The sequence below is a fragment of the Mustela erminea genome, chromosome 5, assembly GCF_009829155.1.
Source record: "Mustela erminea isolate mMusErm1 chromosome 5, mMusErm1.Pri, whole genome shotgun sequence".
NCBI classification, from domain to species: domain Eukaryota; kingdom Metazoa; phylum Chordata; class Mammalia; order Carnivora; family Mustelidae; genus Mustela; species Mustela erminea.
Genome location: NC_045618.1, coordinates 85822987 through 85847529, shown reverse-complemented (window position 1 = coordinate 85847529; position 24543 = coordinate 85822987). Strand labels below are relative to the sequence as shown.

Here is a 24543-nt window from a genome sequence, read left to right as displayed (position 1 = left end):
GCCTATTTAAATCTTAACTTTTGCTTGCCAAACCACTGTTACCGTCCATCTGTTCATGCCAATTGTAAAGAAGGTTTGGTTTTTAGTGAAGCTTTGCATTTCACATAAGGTATGTGAAGTGAAATTTCACAAGGGACATGATGGATCCTGATTCATAGTGATAAACCTTTGGGGCCATCAGGGTTGGCATATGGTCCAGTATGATATGAAGGCTTGGGTTCCCTGGCTTCACTTCTTTGGCGTGAAGCTGATAAAACCTGGCTCTTGAGTATTATTTCACTGGACACCAATCATGGGCAGCAGGAACTGCCCATTTAACTCTCTGTGGGAAGGAAGCCCAGAGAGCATTCACAATGGTACCATTGTCGAGTTGCAAACTGCTCTGAACAGCTTGACAGCACTAGGGAGGAGGGGAAGGGGTTGCTTTACTAATTGCTATTCAGAAAAGAGAAGGAGCAAAAATAGCTGTTGTAGAACTGATGTTTCTACATTTACTTCCTCTTGATAGGAGTGTTGACTTTTATTTAGCACATACCTACTATAAAAAGAAAGCAAATAAATATATTTAAGCAACCACCTGTAGTAATTCCTTGTTAACATGGCATTATCCATTTTAAAACCACCAGATTATAACAGAGCAAAAGTCAGTTTTGATATGATAGATGAAAATGGATTTAAACTAGCACAGTCCATATATCAGATAAAGTTAAACACAAATTTGGCTTAATTTCCTTTATACTGTGGGGTTTTTTTTAGAATTTCCAAATATCTGAATACCTACAAGCTACATTAATATAGAAATGTAAATTAATCTTATGCATAACAATTGCAAGTGCTAAAATAATCCACTGTAAATAAACTAGTCCTCAAATCTTAGGGTTAAATACCACATTTATCATTTAAATGAATAGCTGATAACTATTTCAGTCATTTCTGGTTCGTTCTCTCTATCTCCTTGAAGTCTGTTTCAGGTATATTTAAAAATAAGAGGGATGTTTCCCTTTTTATGAAGCATTGTATGCCCTGGTATTTGTATAAACACTACTGCTGGCCTTTCCTTTTTTTCTGGTTGGTCTAACCAAGTATTTGGTGGTTCTGATGCAAAGAAACAATGATCTACTTCAGCTTACTTCAGCCTCCAGGATCCTGACCCTATAGCATATTTCCATAGATGATGATTTCAGCTGAACCTAAGTTGACTAAGTTATATTGCAGTATTATTATTTCTGCAACATGTCCGTTAATTTATAAATTTTTTTAAATGGGATAGTCTTGCTAAGTTGGTGAAAAATCAAATGCATGTTTGTGAAATAGTAACAGTCTGTAAAATTTACTAGTCGTCCATCTCCTCATGTCCCCTTAAACGCTGTTAGTAAATGGGCACCAGTGCAGTATTTCAAAAACAGTAATTCATTGAATGCCCATTCTTCCTTTTACTGCAGAATAGATTATATTTAAGTCAAGATTAATGGGTAGATTTTGATGTTAAAGTCCAGTCTCTAAGCCCATAATTCCCTAGGGGCATATAGTGCATTAGTTTAAGCCAATATACTGTTTATCATAGATTCTATGACACAGTCTTAAATGACAGTTTGTTGTACTTTGTAACTACTTACCATGATAATAAATCACTTTTTCTGTACTCCTGATAATTAGAGCATTTAAACAAAATCTTAATTATGTTAGTACACATTTAGGTAGAGATAACACATAAGTAATTGTACACTGTAAAATTTCACTTACTTTTTTTCCCTTTTGCAATCTTCTAGCAAGAATCCAAGTTTAGTGTTTAGTTCAAACACATACATTTCCTCAATTTTAATGCACTGAAATTTTTGTTCTGAGAAGGAACAATACAAAGTGTTTTTAGTCATTCCCCAATGTTTATAAAAGTCTTAGACTAATACTTGTGATTCTCTTAACTATGAAAGTCTTGTTATTACTTAATGATAATATTTTCAAGTACATCTTACCAAGAATAAGAATCTAAAATTTTAACTTCATTAAATTTGAAATCTAAGTAACTCGGTTTTTCTTTTAGGTGTTTTACTTCATACAACTTTCATGAAAGTGGAATATACATATTTCATAATCATGTTAGTGCTTTTTAGAAACCACCAGTGATTATTGGATTATTAAATCAGGAAGGATTTTCAGAACCTTTAGGGAGGTTTAAATTTTTAATCCTATTTATTTAAGGTTAATCTTTTTAAATGTATTTACATGAACTTTGGTAGAATTGGGCTTATCAACTTTTTACTTAATGTTTTCATTTAGTAATTGACTGATTTATGAGCAATTATATATGGTCCAAATTTTATTCAACTCCAGCTTTCAATAATAGGACTATCCTCACACTGCCTTAGCACCTGTTATGGATTTTGAGTCATCTGGCAGCCCATGGGACTTAGATAAAGAAGTACCAGGTGTCCTGCCTGTCTCCTAATTGAGACGCAGTGAAAACAATATAGACTTGGCAGTATGGTTAAAAGGATGGATTAAAGCCCAGCTTTGTCTACTCTGACAAATCACAGCTTTTCCTTCATTGCATAGATAGTAGCAACTACTAAAGAATTTCATTAGTATAATGCATCATAAAAATTATACACAATAATTTGTTATAACCTGTTGCAGACTTTCAGAAGAATTTCTATTAAGGTAGTACAAGTAAACAATATTAATACCAAGATTCATTCCATTTACTTATGGGAAATTTTTACTTTATGTGAACTACACTGCATGTGTCTTAAAGAAATTAGCTACTGTAGGAAAGAAATGGAGTATTAATTTACTAGATCTTGCTTTATAATGTAAACAAGTATAGTTTACTCTCATCTTATAAATGAGGAGTGCCTAGGCCATGGGGTACTTAGTTGTCCTGTATTTTCAAGAAAATATGACCCTTTACTACTGCTAATAGCCTGCTAATGTGATCCTTGAGATGTACTTACAAAATATATCTACATAGATCCTGTATCTCCATAAAATTCTTATTTTTCAGTATTTCTCCAAGACCCTGTATAATGACATTGCTTTAGAATATTTGAGGATATTTCAAGGCCTTTTAGAAGTAAAAATCCAAATGTGCTTTATTTTCTCATTTTTAATTAGAGCATGCCAAGGATTTTTCCTGTATTGTATACAATATCTAGTATATAAACAAACACTTTTCAAAAATGGCGGTCTTCAAATTTAAGCTAACAGTCTGTGCTGGCCATCCCTGAGCTAACTAAAATGTCTCTATGCCTTTTCTTTTCCTACACCAAACTGAAATCATTGAGATTGGATATAGAAAGAGCACTGGACTATTAAATGACCAAGGTTCTAGTGCCAACTCTACAGATCAGCAGCTTTGTTTTTCTGAGCAAATCTCTGTCTGTATTCTCCATCCAGGCAAAGCTTATTGCTGAATAAACATTTTGCAAATTTTGCTAACTTTCCTGAAAGTAATATTGGCAGATGATTGTTGTATCCTTCCTCTAGATCATACTGTCCTAAAATAGTCTCAATAAATGATGCCCTGGGATAAACCCTCTCAAGAGAGCCTTTTTCAAAACCTGAATATTTAAATTTCTGAATATTATTTTTCAAGAGTATTGTTACATCTATTCTTATAGTGTACCAGAGCAGTTTTAGAAATCTGCCTTAAAAATAGAGAAAGAAATCTGTCTAAAATGGTTTTGAAATTACCCTTCATGTGATTTTTATCTAAAGAGTTTCTCAGCATTTCTTCCCTTTCTCCTTTCTTTACAGAGGACCACTGAAATGAACAGAATTAGTTTGTTAACTAAATTTCTTGCCTCATACCATTGTAGAATTTATGAAAATTTTAAAGATTTCTTTAAATTTAAAAAATTGTCACAACCAGTGGGGCGAATATTTCAGTGCTAAATTGTAATGAGTTGTAATTCTTCCAAGATTTATAGAATTTCTGTTTTAGGCATTTAGGATTTTGGGGGGAAAGTTATTAGTTTTTTTTTTAACATTAAACTTTATGTGTATATACATACATACATGTTTTATTCACTTTTTCCTCTTCCAAAGAAGGCAGCAAGATCAAGGGTAGGGGTGGAACCAAACTCTCACAGGAAGATTCAAACTCTGTCTCTAAATCCAGTCATAGCAAAGTCCCAACTATATTGGCCCTAAAGGGTTTTGCTTCTGGAGAGCCAAACTGGGATTAATGGAAGGAGATTTTGTGTATAACGGTCTCCTTATCAACTATCAGACCAGTTTTATTCATTCCTTCTATAACATACTAACAGTCATTGAGTACTTCTGGGTCTTGTGTTAGGTGCTGGATATGTAAAAATAAAAAGGACATGGTCTCTGCTCCTATGATATTAGTCTCCCCACTTGGAAGACAAGTACAAAGAAAAAGGCATACTTAGTGTTTAACAACTGGCTCTGAGAACAGTGTGAGGCCCTGACTTGTGGCATTTGTCGAGTTCTGTGATGTGAAAACTCCTACCACAACCGTCTTACAAACTTGGTGAATATTGTAAGTAGTGCTCTCCATATTTTAAGTCAGGAGGCAGAACTCTCCTCCCTCTTCCTACAATTACTGTTCTTGGAATCTTCCGTACAGAGAAGGGAGATAAAATCCTTAAGCGTTAAAACAGCAATGAAGCCACAGAAATATCTGAGTGCAGGCAAGTGCTTACTAATTTAGGAATTTCAGAATGGGTCTTAAATCTCTGAGGCCATGATATGGAGTGTAGATGTGAACACTTAATACTTTGCCTTTACTTATAATGGAGCCAATATTTCTTTCTTGCTTAGGAAAGAAAACATTAAATCTGAACTTAAGAGGAAATTGAGCAGGGATAGGTCTCAGACATATACTTAAAATTGTAATTTTCAGAACTACTTTTGGTGAAAAATACTTCATACTCATTCTTGCTATGTACATTATACATACACACATACACTTCCATTTTTTGGAAATGTTACCAACTACAGTTGGTAGTTACAATTACAGTTGAGCTAAATGTTTATAAAACCTATTGGGCATGCTTTGGAATTAGTGATCACAAAACTGAACGTTTTTCCCTTTAAGTAAAAGCAGTTCACAATTACATTCGATTATTAAGAAAATGGTTGTAGAGAATGAAAGGTTGTTGCTTCTTTAAAACCAAACCTACCTTTTCTATATCCTCCTTATGCATTGGTAAAATTGAGAAGTGTACTAATTATTCTTCTGTAGTAGCTTTTCCTCCTATTGTCTTTTTCTCATGAGAAATCATTTTCTCTGTCATCAGAATAAGTCAAAAGTCTCTCTGTACATACCACAAACAAGAAATATTGTCGGAGTTCTTGCACATGAAGGCAGGTATATTCCTTAAACAGATGTTGAAAATTGCCCTCAGGGAGACAGCACCTGCTATTTACAAAGACTTGAACCAAAAGCCAGAAAAACTATGTTTAACACAGATGTAGGCGGACTTTTGGGTTACCCTATATTTATATCCTTTATCTTCAGCATCCCTATTACATAAATAGGAGCAGGTGGTGGTATCCCCATTTAACATATACTGCTGCACGGAGAACTCATGCATCTCTTTCTAGGACCAGGCTGAAATTGAACCCCAGTTTCTTGACAGCTGGTATTGACACAATGACAGAGGGCCATAAATAATTTCATATGTAAGTTTAAAATCAAGAGAAGTTACCTAAAATGAATAACAGTGTTAATGTAAATAAAGCACAGATTAAAGTGTTTATACTAGAAAAAAATGTTTAATTCCCTTTATTATTTTTAGAATAGTAATATTCCTTCCCCCCTTTCCTGCTTCTGCAGAAAGTAGAAGGAAGGAGGATTAGTGGATAATTATATTGCTGTGATTGCAGCACCTGTGTGTTATTTCTTTTGATTGGCTAGTTCTGTATTAAAGATTCCTACCAGCTAAAAGTCTCCCTCATCAAGTGGTGTTTTATTAGCTAGTTTTGGCTTGGGTTGTTTTAAATTTACAACAAAAACCTTAATTCAACTTAGACTTGTACTTCAAATTTTACTTTGAATTTCTTTACCATTCCCTGTCCGTCATCTCACCCATTTGTTTTTTGTTTTTTGTTTTTTTTCATCTCAGTGCCAATGGCAACGTGCACTCACAGTAGGAATAAAGCTTGAGCTATCCTGTTGTTGCTAGCGATCAAGTTTGTGTATGCCACTCAATTTATAGGTACTAATAACTCTTCCCTAGAGAGTTGCCTTTTAAGGAGTAAGTGTCTGATCTATTATGAGGAGATAGAGGAATTAACCACTTTGGATTATGGTTACCATTTGCAGATGCTAACAGCACTGTTTATTGTTTTAATTTTTTTTTCAGTATTCCAAAATTCATTGTTTATGCACCACACCAGTGCTCCATGTAATATGTGCCCTCCTTCATACCTACCACCAGGCTCACCCTACCCCTCTCCCCCCTCCCCTCCAAAAACCTCAGCTTGTTTCTCAGAGTCCACAGTCTCCGATTTCCCCCAACTCACTTCTCCTCCCCATCTCCCAATGTCCTCTTTGTTAATCCTTATGTCCATAAACTGATTTTATCATCGTCTCAATCGCGAAATTTCCTGTTTATGGACTCAGAACTGTGGTTTAAGTAGTTAGAGTTCCTTATATCTCTTTTCTAGAAGGGGGGAGGAATGTAAGTACTGTAGATTAGATTGGTTTGTTTCAATGTTGTTGATTTGGCTACATCAAACTTGGAAAATTATAAAGAATATTTAGCTTTTAGAAGGTGAGTTACCATAGACAACCCCCCAAAAAGGAACTTGCAGACATTAGCCTGCCTAATTTGTGAAAAGTGCTATGGTTTTTCATTTAAATTTAACCACTAATTTTTTCACTGACTCTGACACCTAGACTTGAACTTTTAAAAACCATTTTAGAGCATCATTTTACTTAAGATTTTTTTAACTAAAAAGAAAATCTGTGTTTTTATACAAAATGAATACATTGTAGCTGGGTAATTTCAGTAATATTCAGTTTATATTCTTTATATTTGAGTTTCTTCGGAGTTTTGTAATAGTGAAATAGAATTGTACTCCATATGTATTGTATGTAGATATTCATGCTTTTATTAAATTTTACTACACTGGAAATACCCTCCCAGCCTTAGAAATATTAACATTTGCTTTCCCTCTGCCTAATTTTTTTGTGTAAACTCTAAATATAATAAGATAAAGTAAAATATTTCATTTATAGGTCCTCTGAAAGTAGAGCATTTTAAAAGCAGGTAGGTGTCTCCACCCTACTTTTCATGAAGCATTTTACCCATTCAAGCAGACTTTTAAAAACAGCTTGTTTTGATAGCAGACTGTTCTCCTGTGGGCCTTCAGCCTTTGCTTCCTGGCAGCACCTTTGGTGCGAAAAGAGAGTGATCAATTGGGAGACTATCAGTGCCAGCATGCATAGAGTGATAAGTTAACACACCACTGGGAATTTCTAGGGCCCACCAAGATACTTCACTTCTAATGTGCTAACAAGCTCATTTTTCTACCTCTTGCCTCTTCAGTTATTTTTTTTCTCAGAAGAGCTTAGAAGTTGAGTGCATCAGGCATAATGAAAAGCTCTGTAGGAGGGAGAAGCAATAACCCCATTTTTCCCTTTTCAGCCAAATAGAAAATTAGTTTCTGGTAATACACAAAGGCCAGTATTTTTTGTACAAGGGGCACTGCTGTGAATCAAAGGACTCTATTAACTGCAGAAAATTCGGCAGCTGTGAATCTCCCCCAATGAAAAAAGTACTTTCCAACAAGTTCTGAGATATGTGGTATTATTTAGATTGAACCATCAGTTTCATCCTCTTCCACTTACAACCATATACCTCCTTTTTAAAGTGTGCTATATTACTTTTCTAAGATAACATTCAAAAATATCTATGTTTCTTCCATAAAATCCTTTCCACTGATCATTTTAATATAGCATTTTCTCCTGAGAAGTAGAATTCTTCAAAGTTCAGTCCCAGTGTACAGAATTGAAAATAATGGGTGCCAAGAAATTAGAATTCAGATTTCAACATTTAATGCATAAAATAAGTTGTAATTCGAGAAGAGAGTACTCAAGCCGTTTAGAGGGCAAAAGACAGCACAGTCTAAGTACCTAATGAGTATAGTCTTACCTTTAACTCTAAGCTTTTTGCCTCTTCTTAATCAATAACCTTTTGTAAATGTAACTATGGCTGTGTTAGCTCCAACTGAATTATCACCTTAAATTATCTTCCTTACAAATTTTTTTTCTTGGCGTTGGTTGTAGGATTAGTTTACAATTTCTAGAAATGAAGAGCTACAGTAATTGAATCGCAGTTTTAAAAAAAGAATAAAGAGTTTTGAGGAAAATAATGGGTTTTGAAAAATATTCAGTGACGAAAGAAAAATCAATAGGCAAATTTTTACTAGCCTTCATACTTACAGAAATGTCTTCTGTAAAGCCTGTCAACATAGCACACTGATACAGCATGAAAACTTTTCTTAAAAGTTGTAGAAGAAAGGTTAACTGATTTCTCAGTTCAGGAACTATACGACATGAAGTCAGCATGTGAGTTTTTCCTGATAATTGTATGTTGCTGCCTGCTGCTCTACATTTTGACAGCCATTTCCATAGTTGCTTTCGTGAACAACAGAAATATTCTCTCTCTTTCTCGCCCTCTCTGTGCTAACAGCACAATCAGGCCTGCTGAAACAGGAAGCCTGGAGAGGGTTGTTTCAAAGCAACAACACTTCAAGGTACTGGTTGCTTGTCAATAATATCAGAGAAGAAAATGTGGTGAAAGGGAAGTACAGTATTTTTCTGTCAGTGTCAGTGCCCTGTAGATGCTTTGTTAGACGGTATTTAGGAGTCCTGTGGACTCTTTGCAAATATTCCTGCTTGTTTCAGTGTTATAATTGACTAGATATTTTTTCCTGACATACAGATTCAACTGTGTATTTATCTTAACCACATGGAGTTATTCAAGGATTACAGCAACAGTAGTCTTCCATTCAAAATGAGAACAATTGTTGGGAAAATACAGGGATTTTAGAAAAAGAAGAAGATATGCAGGAATTTTTCACAATAAGTATAAATGAAAAATATAGAATTACAGACAGTATTTTAAGCAGCATTCTAATATTTATTGTGTGGCTTTTCAGAGTAACCTGCAGATTGAAGCCAATTTAATAAGATAAAATGAGCCTAGGCTGACCTGATAGCAGTTGAATCCTTTCTCAAGTAAATGGTTACCTTTCTTTCTTTGAACAGTTTAGTTATATTATCATTGTTTTCTAATAAATATCTCCCTCTTAAGGTGCCACATATAGTGGTATCACCTGAAGAGTAAACTTATGTTAAAAACAGTATTTTTTTGCTCTTTAAAAAGCCATACTTTGAAATGATATGTGAGAAGTGAATACATTTATTAAGAAGTAATAGCTTAGCAATCAGAGTAGTCCTTTTGGATAAGTTCTGTTCTTTTCCACTATAAGCTGCATTTATGTACATCCTTAACTGAAGGAAATCAGCTATGAAGAGAGAGCACGATACCTGCAAACAATTGTCCAGCACCATTTAGAACCAACAACATTTGAAGATTTTGCAGCACAGGTTTTTTCTCCAGCTCCCTACCATCACTTACCATCTGATGCCGGTAAGATGAAAAGCGAGTATTAGTTACTTGTCATTACTGGAACTTGAAATGCAATACCCTTTTGTTCTAAACTCTTAAAATAGTAGAAAACTTGCTTGAATAAAACTCCAGTCATTGAAATACGTTTTTCATTTTTTAAGAGCTGAATTTGGCCTATAAATTTATGCTTTCTTTTACCTAAATGCAGTTCCTTTAGAAGTCAACAATCTTCATTAAAGTACATGCACCACATTTTATCTGAGCTACTGGCCAGTGACTGTTGTGTTTCAGGGGATCATTACTGAAGTATCTGCAAAAGAAACACAAATTGAGCACATACTCTTTCTCGCCTTTAGAGGATCAAATTTTATGGCCAAGAATATTGCCTTATGTCTGTGATTTTACAAATACAGTTTAACTGTCTAGATTTAGAAGTGCTTGGTACAGTAAATTATTTTTTAATATTTAAAGACTGTAAGAGGGTACTGCATTTTTACAAATAACTAATTTTGAAAAAAAATCAGTAAGAAAATAAATTGACTCATGGCCTTCCTTTTCTGTGATACTTTGCACTCCTTATGATTGTTTCATTTATTTTATTTTCCCTCTTTAGATCATTAAATATCAGTTCTGTTTATCTGAAGGTAAGACAAAGTGTCAACCAAAACACCCTTTGTTCTTTCCCCATTTCCTTTTTTAAAAACTAGCAAGCACTAAGCTTGTAATTCAGACAATAAGCAAACTTAACATTGCCCTCATTCATACTAAACATTTCAGAAATTGTCACTAAATTTCTTCCAGAATTCTAGTTACTAACCCAGGTCTGCATGAAACACTAACCCTGGTTCTGGGATAAAAATAACTAATAATTAGAAGCAGCCGTTGGTTGAAATTAGTTACACCTTCTTGTATTGACTTTTTTTGTTTCTCAGCATGAAAAAAATAGTACTACTGAGCTGAAATGGTGTGTCTTTGTATTTTGTAATGTGTTGCATTGTTATTGGATATCTTAACTCATCAGATACTTATTCTGTTATGTGCCAAAGTACTAGGCACCTGAAATACAAAGATGACTATTTTAATGGTGTTCAGGGGAGCAGGAAAAAATAATATATTTGAAGCTCACCATAAGAAACCTTCAAATTCTCTTTATGATATGTAAGTTTTCTTTATATTAAATAAGTTTTAAAGAGGCATAGTAGTCCTTTTCTGGCCTAGTTTATTTGGGGAAAAAAAATAAAGTTTCCATTCCTGTCATCATTTAATTGGCCATTATAAAAATAATCTTACCCAAAAATCTTAGAGCCCTTTCCCAATTAATATAAAAGACCTAGGAAAGAGGAAAATTATATAGACTAGGATGATTCATTTGAAAGAGAAAGAGGTTAAAAAGTCTTTAGATTCACTTAAGTGGATCGACAATCTAAAATAACTCAGTTTGGCATTAAGAATGATGCTTAAAAAAAAAAGATACTAAAAGCAAATTAATAAACAAAATAAAAACTAGTTAGGTACAACTGGAAATTTAATTTTTTAGTAAGAGACTATCTGAGAAATACCAGACTACATTATTAAAACAGGTGTGAATAACACTTTCATATATCACATAGTTGAATCATAAGTTTCACAACTGAAAAATATTGATAATAAGAATATTCAGATTAACTTTCCTCCTTACATTTATAAAAGCCATCAGTTTTCATGTTGTAGTTGTTTATCAACTGGAGTCCTTCATATACCTCTTCTTACTTAGTGTCCTCCTACTGTGTATATTATCCTGCACATTTGGCCAGATATATAATATGGGATAGTAGTATTCTTGCTTTCTGAGACAGAACAACAAAGTCAAGGTTCTATTGGCTTCATTTTTCATGTATTTTACTACTTCGTTAAAATTTCATTATCTCAATAGTAATGAAGATGTGAATTTTAACATAAACTTAATACTATGCTACAAATCACTTTTAGGTAATTTTTTTTAGTTGTCTTTGCCCTTAGGAACCATTAAAAAACATGCAGTCTAAGATTTTAAAAGGATGTTTTTATCTGTAAATAACTCGTTCCAGTATTACTGAATATATTTGGAGGGTTTTTGGGGGTTTGGTTTTTTTGCAGACTCTAATACTTAGAAAAGATAAAATATTTTTTATCAGAGTGGTTCTCAATTCAACACAATACTAAAAAAGTGAAATATTTGCTCCTTCTGTAGGAACAAAAACATTATGACATCTGAAGAATGATTATCTTTTTCTTCTGGTCATCTCAGATTTTGATTATCCTATCATAAACCACTTCATACACATAGAACTCCCTTTAAAGCTGTAAGTTGAAGTAAGAAGTGAAATAAGCACATAATAGCAACAGGGACCTGACTTATGGTTTGCAAAAATTACATAATAGTGTGAAGTTTTTTAGGTTCACTTTTACTTTTTTAGCATAATAATAAAATTTAGTTGTCACATTGAAGAAGTGCATTCATAATTGCAGTTGATAATCAACATTTGATTCTCCTATTCCATATGCATAATGATATGCTAAATGATAACAAATGCAATAATTTGAAATTAAGTTTTAAAGAAATGCCAGTATGATCATATAATAAATATATTCTTTCTATCCAGTCCTATTATATAATTCCATTCTGTAGCATAGTGTGGAAAAATACCTTTTTTTTTTTTTTTTCTTTTTTTAAGTTTACTTAACTTGGTTCAAGATGATCTAAAACCTGCTTTCTGGTTAACACTAATGTACCAGCTGTTTGAATTGAAATCCAAGAGAAGATTATTCTGGATAATTTTTAGTATTATTTAAATAAGTATGAGAAATATTTTTGGTGTATCATAGTTGATCCATAAATTTCATAACTGTATTTTCTCAAAATGGACTCTGTGACAGTAGACTGATACTTAAGGGAAATTATTTTTATCCCTAAGGTCATTGAAGGAGATATTGTGATGTCACACTTTGTTGATCTCCTGTAACTACATTAAACCATTATTAGATTTTTCTTGTCCTTTATTTTAAAAAAAAATTACAGGAAAAAAATCCCTTTATCTTTGTCAGGCATGTGTGTGGAAAATATCAAAAGTTTTACAGTGACCTCCTTTTTAAACTTTTTTTTATATTTATGAACATCTCTCCTCTGACTCTAAACTTTAAAGTGAAATTACTCCTTTCTTTCACCAGAGTACACTGGTAACCAGTTCAAAATTTAGATATTCTTTCCCAACATCACATTCAAGTCTTTTTTTTTTTTAAATAAAATTCTAGAATGCCAGCAACAAAAGAAACAAGATCATGTTTTGCTGAAGGTACACAGTAAATATTAATTAAATTGTCTTCCTCTATGTCAACATCAAAAATATACCTATGATTTCTTCCAGTATTAATGTTTTTTTTACTGTGATCAGCCACAAATATTTTGAATGCTTATGGTGTAGTATATCTAGAATTACCTCTAGTATTGTGTTATTTTAATTGAGTGAATACCTCCCGTCGTATTTATTGTTTTTCTACAAATTAAGTTAGAAATTTTAGCACTCTAAATATTAGAGAGTTGGTTGGTGTTTTTCCTCTATTATGCATCTATGTATTCATACACACATAAATATATGTGTATTTCTACATACAGAGCAATTTAGTTTCCTTTAGGTTACATACAGGTTACTATTTAATGAAAATTAGTAGTTAGATTCAAATATTTCTTTGCCATGAAAATAAGAGATAATCTAGATAAAGTGATGGTGAAGACCTAGAGTAGCATCCGATCTTCATTCTAATTTCAGTTTTGCAGTTAATTCACAAAATCTGTATTGCCACATGCAGATGAGATAGTATTATGATGGTCAGATCTATCTCTTTGGATCTTCAAATCATCAAACTTTAACCATTGTTTAGATAACCTTATAAAATTGGTGTCCCTCTTTAAAAGTTATTTTAAACTTTCCTCCCCTTCCCAGGCTTTGAAATGATCTGAAAGAACACAATGTAGCCCCTCAGAAGATAGTTACTTAAGTATATCCTAAATATTATTTGTAAGTTGCCAATTATCAGTTTCCTTCAACATATAACAGAAGCTATATATTTGTTTGCTTTGTTTTTAAAAGAGATTCCTGATCATATTTATGTATCACTAGGCTAGCCTGAAATTACAAGCAGCCAAATTGTATCCTGTTTTCAGCATTTTGAACTTGAAAATTTGGCTTATTATGTATTGTCTGAGAGGCAAATAATATCAGTCTTAAAGTCCCATTAACCTTTTGTGACAATAATTACTAGGTTCAGTTTCCACATAGAAAATTCATTCAGATGTGAAATTTTTGTAATGAAAATAATAAAAGAATAATTGAACAATTACTGAGTGCTAGGCACTGTGCTAAGTACTATACATACATTCTCTCATTTAATCTCCATGCAGTTCTATGGGAGGGTGGGGGAAAAGCTTACCCAGAGTCACCTGATTCTTGGTAAAGCCAAGTCTGACTTCAGAGTCAGGGTATTATATTTACTATTACTTATGTACTTACCATGTAATCTAAATATTTTCAGTCCCTTCTTGCTGTTGAGAGAGAGAAATTTCCCTACAACCTGTCATATTTACAAGTTAGAAATTGTTGAAGCTTATTTTAAAAACTACATTTCTACCCACTGGAAAAAAATCAGTTTTTTTGTTTGTTCGTTTGTTTGTTTGTTTGTTTTTAAATAGCTAAGGTTGCCATGGGAGAGGTATGGGCTTTGGAATTAGACTGATCTGGATTTAAATCTTTCATTTATTATCCACAAAACCCAGTTTCTCTATTTGTAAGGAGATAAAATATGACAAGCTCTAGACTAATTTGTTCTAAGTCTGCCATAATGGCAGTTTTTGAATATTTTCAAAATTAAACCACTTTGTTTGCCTGTATTCTTGTACTGTTTAATTTTAGGGGTGCCTGGCTGGTTCAGTCAGTAGGGCATGTGACTCTTGATCTCAGGGTCAGAGTTCAAGCTCCATGTTGGGCATAGGAATTACTTAAAAAAAAAATATCATATTGTTACCTTTATGACATCAGTAGTGGTGCATACATGCTAATCTTAATCACTAATCAACTACTTTAACAATATTAAAGCAGTAAGATTACTGGGGTAGTCTATAAATTTTAATAAGTAAGGTTATATTTTGTAGGAATATCAGCACAAGAGTGGATAAATTCTTTTAACTTCTTCAAAACAAAACAGTATATTGTGTTTTCCACATTTCAGTGATTATATTTTATAAGTGGTCATTTTCATATTCCTAACTTCTGTCCCTTCTAGTCCTTATCTGTTTTGATCCAAAGTCTATTAAATTTTACTCTTATCTGGTAGCTTATTATATAGCTACACTTACTGTGAACCTGCTATTTGCATATGTAGTCATTCATCCCTCACAACTTTGAAAAATACTACTATTGTCTCCATTTTACAAAATCAAAACAAAGTGAAAAACCTCTTGGATCAGTTTGCCCAAGATCCAATAGCTAGTAATGTGCCAGATTTGGCATTTAACCTGGGCCTGTCTAACGCATGCCCATGTTCTTCCTAACACATCACAGTGCCTCTTAATTCAGTATTCACTGGAACTGCTTTCAAAGTCACAATATTTTTTTAAAGGCTATTATTTACCCAATAACTTCAGTAGTTTTAAGCCAGTCATACCGGTCAGCAAGCAGTACAAACAAAGCCACAATAAAGAACAATCCACTGAGTTCCCTTTTATAATCTGTATAGACTCCCAAAGTTATATTCAGCATGTTACTTGTAATAGTTCATTGTAACCACTGCACAATATATGAATCAATTACACCATCAAGATAAACTGTGCACTGACAACTATAAGAATGTTAGAAATACAGTTTGAACAGATGTAGGAGCCCACAGATACTTGCCACTTGAGGATATATTAATAATTGAAGTGATTAAATAAAGCAACATTCTTTATGACTCATGTGATAGAAATCAGTACTTGGGCAGAAGAGGGTGTGTAATGAAGAAGGGTAGGTATCAGTGTATTCTTTTACATCTAAAAACTGAGATCTGTCCTCTGTAAAGTATGGAGTTGAATATGCTGAGTATATACCACAAATATTATTTGCCAAAACATGAGGAGGTACTGATAAGCTGTATACCACATACACTAAAAAGCCTGATTCGACTCCTAGTTTATTGAAGGGGGATTTCACACTGCAGGCATAAGTAAGGGAGGCATGGAGAAATTGCTAGTTTTGAAGAAAATATTCTATGATTTTGCTATCCTCTAAAGCAATATTCTCCAGTAAAACTTTCTATGACGATGGAAATGCACTATAGCTGCACGGTCCATTTTGGTTGGCTCTAACCACATGTGGCTGCCCAACACTTAAAATGTGGCTAGTACACCAATGACCCACATTTTAATTTTTACTTAATGTTAATTTTTAATTAATTTTAATGTGGCTATGCTTACTGTCTTGGACAGTACAGCTCTGGAGATTTTATGATTTAGTGATTAGGATAACCTGCCCCCCAGTACAATGAACACTTTAAAAGATAGATGTTTATAGAATCTCTCATAGACTTTTTTCTTTTCTTTTTTTTCCTATTTGAACTTGTTAGTTGGTAAGTATAACATTTGAATTTACAAAGCATTGTCCACTGTGAAACATCATCACCCTAATGCATTGCATGCCCAATTTCATAATAAAAACTTGATTACTCTTTTCTCTGCTCCCTGGTTAACACTTGTACAATTCTGCACTGTGTCTCTCATATCTGTTATCTGTCTTCTCTTTTGTTTTCTCACTTCTGCTCGCTACTCCATTTCTTCATTCACAACAAAGAAAGAAATGCAGTGATAGTTCTCTTCCTCCCAAAACCTCCGCTAGAAAACATTGGCCATCTCAAGGTAAACAGCCATGGGAAGGCCTCTCATTATTGGCCGGGAATAATATGCATATCAGAAAAGCATGAGCTACCGCTCTTCACCTCCCTTCTGCCATCCATCTGCAGTGCTTCCCTAAAAAGGGCCATGGATTCATGTTCTCCTCTAGGTTTTCCAGTATGGGTCCAGTATGAACCAATTCAGATCTTCAGGAAGAGTAAAGGTGAACAGAAATATATTTCCTTCTCCTTGTATTTTGAAGGCCAACCTCATTTCAGTTAGAAAAGAAAGAATGTTGGAGAAATTACTTTGAAAAGAAAGACAATTAACGTGGATTCCAAGTAATGACAAAATACTTCTTCCCTATGTTTGTTCTTAAGTATGATTATATCATTTCACCTTAAAAACAGTTTGAAGGGTTCTACCAAGATAGATTCTTAGTAATATATCTCTATAAGATCAGTACCCCTTATTGAACAGTTTTGATTGTTCAGTAGCTATAACTTCAATTTAGGCCCAAATGTGTCATTAAATGGAAGTGTTAGTATGATTATTTCCATGCTTGAAATTTCTATGAGGTGCTACCTTGGCTAACAAACATGCCAAAAGTTTTCCTGCAGAGTGAGGAGATATGTAATAAGCCTGCAACCTGTGTGATGTGTGTGTCTGTGACATAAAGAAAGTGTTCACATATGTAAGGCCCAGAAAATCTGGTTTAAAGTGCCTTAAAACACACAGAATTTTTTAAATTGTATGTTTGCAGATTTTTTTTTTTGAAGGGCTTTTATTTTTAATGTAATTTTTTATACTACGTATTTGGGAGCCTACCATGTGCCAAGTTTTGTAGGATTACTGTAAGAGAATCATAATTCATAGAAATAAAGTGCAGGGGCGCCTGGATGGCTCAGTGGGTTAAAGCCTCTGCCTTGGGCTCAGGTCATGATCCCAGGGTCCTGGGATCGAGCCCCACATCCATCTCTCTGCTCATCGGGGAACCTGCTTCCTCCTCTCTCTCTGCCTGCTTCTCTGCCTACTTGTGAGCTCTGTCAAATAAATAAATAAAATCTTAAAAAAAAAAAAAAAGAAATGAAGTGCAGAGGTAAATAACTATTTCGTAAATGACACACAAAATTTTCCAGTTTGAATTTGTGTGTGCTTCTAAATTTTTGTATCTTTATTCTACTGGTTACCTACTTGCTGTGACTAGATAGAGTAACTACAAAAATTTAAGTTAAGGAAAACAAAAGCATTGCTTATCTCTTAAATGGAGACATTTTGAGGGGTCAGTTTGTCTTTTTTTTTTTTTAATTTCAGATAAGAGTTCTTGTGCTAGTCCTTCTCCCAGGAGTTTATCTTGCTCCTTTCTAAAAGTGTATTTAAATACCCAGCATAGTGTTCCTTTTTGAAACCATTTGGTACTATTAATTTCAAGTTTGAGCAGGAAAGGCCCTTTCCTTGGTTATACCCTATACCCCAGAGACAGGAATTGGTCCTTCTCACCTGCTTCTTAAGCCCTTCCCTGCATGTTAATGATGCTTTGGATCCCTGTTCTGTCTGGCCCAAAGATTTTGCTTCCAATTGCTTTTTTCCAAGGAGCTCTCTGATTAGTTCTGGCTCTGGAAATAATGATTGGTGCTTTCTTGCTAATATGATTACCTGAGCCACCAGATTACTGGGGTTTAAATAAAATGTTAGTAGGCTGTTCTAACAGGCAAGTTTTGCTCTTATTTTTTTCCCCTCAAAAGACTTCATTAAGGGTTGGGACCCATGCTACAAATCAGTAGCAGAGAGATTCTTTCTTATGAGATGAGACGCCGGACGACTTGGACTAATGCTCTTGCTGTTTCCCACAGGCTCCTACCCAGAGATTCTATCCAGTGAAACTCCCACAGCAACGCAGGTAGATGGGGCTGACCTGGCCTCTCCAATGTCTCCTCGATCTAGCAAAAGCCGCATGTCCATGAAGCTGCGTCGATCCTCTGGTTCAGCCAATAAATCCTAAGGAGACAAGCAGCCTAGCAGTATAATCAGCAGTAACCACCTTAGGATGAACATAGTGTTAACCCTTTCAGGCCTTCGTGTTTGCCATAACATGCATGTTTCTTCCTGAACATTTATTTTAGAAAACACTGGATTTAAATAATTTGTAACTTAATATTTTAGATTTGGTTGTTTATTCAGTTTTTTTCCCCCCACACACTCTAAGCTGCCATATTGGGGGGGGTGGAGTTTTATTCCACACCCTTTACCTTCCTGGATAATTATGTCTAAGCAGTTTCACTTTTAATTTCATGATTAACTATGAGCCAAACTATAATTGGACAGATAGTCTCATTATTTTATTTATCGTGCCCTATTGCAACTTTATGGCTCAGTAAATATATAATTTTTTTACAAATGTAAATTTTAAAATTTAAGCATTTGTAAAGTTACAACAAAAGTTGCAAATCTTAATAATAGGATATTATGGATTATTTATGTTATGAAATTAAAACGCTTAAAATAAATGGTCTTTTAGCATCTCAAATTCCAACTGACATAATTTTAGCATTAACTTTTTCTTCCCAAAGCAATGCCTCATTTCTTGGCTGTGCAGATGATGCCATATCCAGAAAAATCACTGTGCTGACCTTTGATTTGTGTTTAGCTTCCAAATATTTTTCTAATGTTTTGCTTTTTAAATGGTATCACTGTTAAATGCCATTTTTGTTTTGAGATTGTGGCCCTGTATATTGGCTGCTGGATCCTGGTATATCCGTGTTCTTTCCTGAGTACCAAAAGGAGGGTAATTGAGGGGGATGGAGAGGAAGAAAAAAAAGAAAGAAAAAACTTTTCTGATACAAATGTGTTGCTTAAATTATGTGTATTTTAAAAGAAAAGCGAACATGACCCAGGAGTCTAAATTAAATCTAATATTATTAATACTGAACTTGCTGGTGCAGGTTGGTATTCATTCCACCCTCCAGAAATATTTTCCTACAGTAAATAAGCTGCTCACATTTTGTTCATATTTTGTTTTGAACGGATTTCTCCTAAGGAAATGTAGCATGACATCAGTACTAACTGCATGTGTAAATACATCATATGGGCAAACTATAAAATATAAATTATGTATCATCATTCATGTAGTATCTACAAATTTGTAACAGTGAAAGAAAAAGATATGGTATTTAATAATACAATAAAAATATTCTTATCACTTACATCCATGACATTTATATTTCTCTTGTCTATTTGTCTTTAATATGTTTTCAGGCTTAATAAGCAGAACTGTATGATTAATGGAGAGATGTACAAGCATAAACCTAGGTTATCTTAGCAAATCATGAAAAAGGAATTTGAATTCCCTTGTTAGGATACACCCCAACTTCTCAGAGATTTTACCATAGTCACTGAAAATGCAGGCAATTTTACCTTCATAACGGCTAGCCGGAATGTTTACCCAGTGCACTTGGTTAAAGCCTCAATTAATCTTAGATTCATGATGCTTTGATTTTTAAATTTTCAGTTTCTCTTATAATGCACTTTGGTGGGGGGGAGACCTTTTGCAGACAGTTTCTAAAACCACCTTCCAGAGTTCTGTGCACTTAAGTTTTTGTTTTCTTAAAAATAAAAATAGATTGCTATGAAACTGTACAAAATAAAATCTATGAATACTTATGAGAAAATAAACAGAGTGCCTGAGAACAAGGTTAAACAATACAGACAGTTTCCCACAACCAAAGTGGAGAATTCAGAAAGGAAAAACAAAGTAACTATTTACACATTTCTATGGTGCTTTCATTTTTTAAAAATGAACAGCTAATGGATTGATGATATGTAAAATTGAGTAAAAACACCAACTTGGAAATAGTGAAGTTAATTTGCATGGTTAACGTGATATTTTTCATCTTTAGATAAAACTGCTTTTTTTTTCCCCAGAAAAAATATTTATATTTTCTGTTGACATTTTTAGGTAATAAAGTATCTTTAGATTTAAAGCCTTTTGGAGCTCAGTCTGTGCAAGCCATACTTCAAAGGAAATTTTCCCATTGTATTTCAGCACCATTACATTCATTGACAAAATATAATTTTTCCTGTCTGTATTCTGTCTAAATGGGTCACTAAGATCCTAAAGTAGGATACTGGCTTTGGGGAGATAAGAAATGTGACTTTGAAAAATAGGCTGTGTTCAATGAAATTCTCAGGACAAACACAGAACACAAAAAGCACCAGCTATGTACATTTATTTGGTGGTAAGCATCTTACAAGTATGGGCTATCTGTCAAGCAATACTCAGCCAGTGTCCCAAACTCTGGCTATTAGAGCATGGGTACAGAGTGTACACTGAATATGGTTTACAAAAATTCAAAAACAGGTTGCTGCTGAAAAATGAATATTGAATGAATTACCATTCAGTTCCATAGTGGATTATAGATATTAACATCTTCCTTAAACTGAACATAGTTTCATAAATAACACTGCATGAGATTTACAATGGAAGGATTAAACAATTTGGATGAAACCCTATTAAAACAGTCAAACTTCTGGAAATAAGTTGTGTTTCCAAAAAGCTGTTATTTAAAGTTTTAAAGTATCTCTTCCTGAAAACACACCAAAAAAGCTAAAGATGAGAATTTTGGGGGTGTCCCAACTCCCTCCAAGTAAAGTGGCACCCTCCCCACCTCCACCTCCAAACACTAACTTAAGAATGGGCTAATACTTGAGGAAAGGAACGTTTACAGGGAGATAGCCACATCCCCCAAAAGCGCAAACATCCTCTTACATTTCCTGCCCACAGGCATGGGTCTTAAGTGTTTCCCCACCCTCCTCCACCCCCGCCCGTTAAGTTTGGCACCAATCACATAACTTTCAATTCACAGAATATACAATGCAAGATATCTGACCCTATTGAGACAGAAACTACATAGGCGCCTGCGATGGCAAGAGGAAAAAAAAAAATTAAGGACTACCATTTTTGGTAGCTAGAATCCTTTGTAGATATTGAAACATGCACGCATTCACTACGACTTTCCATAGGAATTACAAGTCATATAGGATTCATTAGGGTCTCCAGAGTGAGGGGGGAAATCCTATTTTCGTGGGGAAAGCAAGAAGGCTTTAAAGTGACGGTCCTTTACCACGAATGTTTATACCATATACATACCTGCTCTAGAGAGGGATTTTACATTTTGCTGTCCGCTTCTCTGGCGGAACATGGACTACTGGGAGTTTTAGGAGAGAAAAATAGAGGCAGGAAAGAGGGTAAACTTGCAAATTCAAGAAATCCCCACAGAAGTTCCCATTATCTGTTTCCTCCAAGGCCAACCGCACAATCTTCCTCATCTCCTTCCTCAACAGCCAGGCCGCAACGGCATCTGCAGCAGCAGTACCTGCCGACTTTCTGAGGGGTGGCACTTATTTATGTGCCGGGTCAGCCCCGGGGAGCTAAAGAAAGTGGACGGGCAGTGCTTGCATGAGAAAATTTGCTGAGCACTCCCGTCGGATTCTCCGCCTGGGCTCGGTGCTTCAGGGGGGGCCCCGGCCAGAGCAGGCAGGAGCAGCTCCTCGCGGACCGCGTGCCACAGCCGGTGTTTGTCCCTGATGTCAGCGGACGGGAAGTGCGCCCCGCACAGTGGGCAAGCGAAGGCGAGTGGGGCACAGTGTTCGGAGCCAAAGCCCGGGGCAAGCGCACGAGCGGAGCCTGCCTCGTGAGTGCCTAGGTGCTTGCGCAGATAGGCTTGGCGACGGAACTTTTTGTGGCAATAGGGACACATGAAGATCTCGGGTCCCCCAACACCACTGGCACTACCTGGCCCAGGCATCCGGCGCCCCAACATCCCCTCCGTATAAGGGACCTGAGGCAGCGGTGGCTCAGGGTGGGACAGCACCGGGAGGCCCTGGTGCGCAGCGCTGTCCTGGTGCTGCTCCGCCCTGGAGCTGTCCCTCGCCTGCAGGTGCTGATCGGCCCCTCGCTCTGCCCGGCTGTTCTCCTTCCCCTCCGCCAAGAAAGATGCAACAGCCCCAGAGTCTGGGGAGGTCGAGGAAGACGAAGGAGGCGGCTTCCTGTCGGCTGAAGACACTGTGGAGGCATTTGCTGCTGCGGGACGCGGTTTGTGCCAGCGGCGATGGGAGGCAAGGTTCGCAGGGCAGCTGAAGACCTTGTCGCACTCAGGGCAGCGGTACTCGACGCGTACGATGCGGGAGCAGCGGTGCTGAGCCAGAGCGAAAGGGTCCGCGTACTGCTCCTTGCATAGCTGGCAGATAAACTCCCCCAGTGGCGTGCGGCTGCCCCCCAGACCCCGGGATGGTGCTCCGGGCTCCTCCTCCTTAATCTTCAGGCCCAGGACAGGGGACGTGGTCACTTCATCAGTGAAGTTCAACTTCCTCATCGCCTTTGGCTTCTTGACTCCGGCGGCCGCAGGTCCAGACGTGCAGCCCGGTGGTGCCTTGGCACGGCGCTCATTGCCAGCGGCCCGCTTCAGGCCATGCAGGGTGACCGAGAGGGGCGCAGGGTCTGGGTGGAACTCTGGCTCTGGGAACGGTGCCCGGAGCGGCAGCAGGAACTGCTCCCCCGAGGTCGGTGCAGCTGCTGGCGCCGCCGAGCAGGAGAAAGCAGCCACGGCGGCGGCACCCCCAGGGAAGGACTCTGCAGAGACGGGTGAGCTGAGGCAGCGCTCCAGGAATGCCCGGCGCAGCTCCGCGCCAGCCGGCTTCGTGGGGCTGGGGCTTGGCCCGGGACCCTCCCTACCATCCGCCCTCCACTCCGCAGCACCTTCCTGCCTGTCCTCCCCCAGGCTCACCCTAGCCGCCCGACAGGACGACCCCGACAGTTCACGGGCCACCGCTGCCTCCTCCAAGGTGGGGGGTGCCACCTGCTCCGTACTGGGTTGGGGGGCATTGGAAGCCTCCTCGGGGAAGGGCGGCGCCCCCTGGGGCCCCAGCCTGGGGAAGCCCCGCTCAGCTAGGCGCACTCGATATGAGCCGCCTGTCCGTTTAGTTCGCTTTACCAGGAAGCCCCTCGGCATGGTAGAGTCAGGAGAGCTCAGGGGGCAAAGAGTAGAGGGGGCGCCTCGGGGGCTGAAAGCTGACGAGCACCGCAGCTACCCCAGCTTCGCCACAGCCGTCATGCGTGGGCTGCCTTTATAGCTGAGACTCTGGCCGGGGGACCACCGGTCGCCTTCAGGCAGGACCGGCCAATCAGGAGTGGGAGCGGGCGCCAGGGGCGGGGTTTTCGCCTGGCTGGGCTCGCAGGGGTCCGAGAGGCTGGCGGCCGGCACCCCCACCCCACCTCGCAGCGACCTGCCCCAGCAACTGGCTTAAAGGCTGCCCAGGCCGCCTCCCCCGCCGCCCACCGGGGGGACGAAGATACAGAAAGGTAAGATTCCAGAGTGTGATTAAGCTAGGCACTCACCGCCACAGCTGCCTCCAGGGAGGGACTGTCCAGAGAGCTCGGCAGAGAGGCAACCGAGGTCCTTGCGTGGCGGGACCCTGCTGCCCAGACGCTAGGGACTCTGATGGAAGCCGAGAGGGAGGAAGTCGAGAGGAAGGGGCCGCGGGCGGCGCGTGCCAGGAGGCAACGGGGTGGATGTCCGCAGGGGAACGGGTTAACGTGCTCTGCCCTTATTGAGCTGATAAGAAGCTGCGACCGAGCGGCAGGGCGGCTAAATCCACGGCCCTGTGCCTACACTTGACGGTGGGAGCACGTCTGCCATCCAGTATCGATCGACACTGCGCGCGTCTGTGATACTATGAGAATTCATCTGGGAAGAAGGGCTCTCAGTGCGGGAGATCGTGCGTGCTGGCAAGCCTCTGGAGCTCAGGACGCCGGCTGGCTTCTGGACCCTGGTCCTCAGGGCTTATAAACGTCCCCTCCCCGGTGGGAAAGGAGTGGGGAGGGGAAAGTAGGATCTAATTTTCGACTGTCCTCATATAAAGTGGTTTCTCTGTTCACACCTTCCACTTGTACTACCCAGAGACATGACTTGGTGCCTAACTGACCTGTTTAGCATGGAGTAGATTGAGTGAGAAATACTAGCAGAATCAGGATTACATCTGCTTCCCCTTATACAAGGAATACTT

At 37.5% G+C, this 24543-nt stretch overlaps 2 protein-coding genes across 16 annotated transcripts in view; one reads left to right on the top strand and one right to left on the bottom strand.

Moving 5' to 3' along the window:
- Positions 1–19700, top strand: part of RALGAPA1 (Ral GTPase activating protein catalytic subunit alpha 1) — a 247914-nt gene extending 228214 nt beyond the window's left edge. For 6 of the 15 annotated variants that reach the window (XM_032344040.1, XM_032344037.1, XM_032344048.1 and 3 more), the window contains 4 exons: positions 9502–9626; positions 13162–13164; positions 16652–16705; positions 18336–19700. In XM_032344040.1, the coding sequence (XP_032199931.1) occupies positions 9502–9626; positions 13162–13164; positions 16652–16705; positions 18336–18484 (331 nt within the window). In that variant the 3' untranslated portion in view covers positions 18485–19700. Of the gene's footprint in view, positions 1–9501; positions 9627–9813; positions 10199–10218; positions 10250–13161; positions 13165–16651; positions 16706–18335 lie in introns of those variants that run through there. The other 9 variants (XM_032344038.1, XM_032344051.1, XM_032344049.1 and 6 more) reach the window with 6 other exon arrangements.
- Positions 19701–20672: 972 nt separating this feature from the next.
- Positions 20673–23961, bottom strand: INSM2 (INSM transcriptional repressor 2). Its single transcript, XM_032344053.1, has one exon. The coding sequence runs from the start codon at positions 23487–23489 to the stop codon at positions 21816–21818; it is 1674 nt and encodes a 557-aa protein (XP_032199944.1). The 5' UTR covers positions 23490–23961; the 3' UTR covers positions 20673–21815.
- Between the last annotated feature and the right edge of the window lie 582 nt (positions 23962–24543).

Bases quoted from the DNA above. Each gene is read 5' to 3' on its own strand.
- INSM2 (XM_032344053.1), bottom strand. From the start codon at position 23,489: ATGCCGAGGGGCTTCCTGGTAAAGCGAACTAAACGGACAGGCGGCTCA.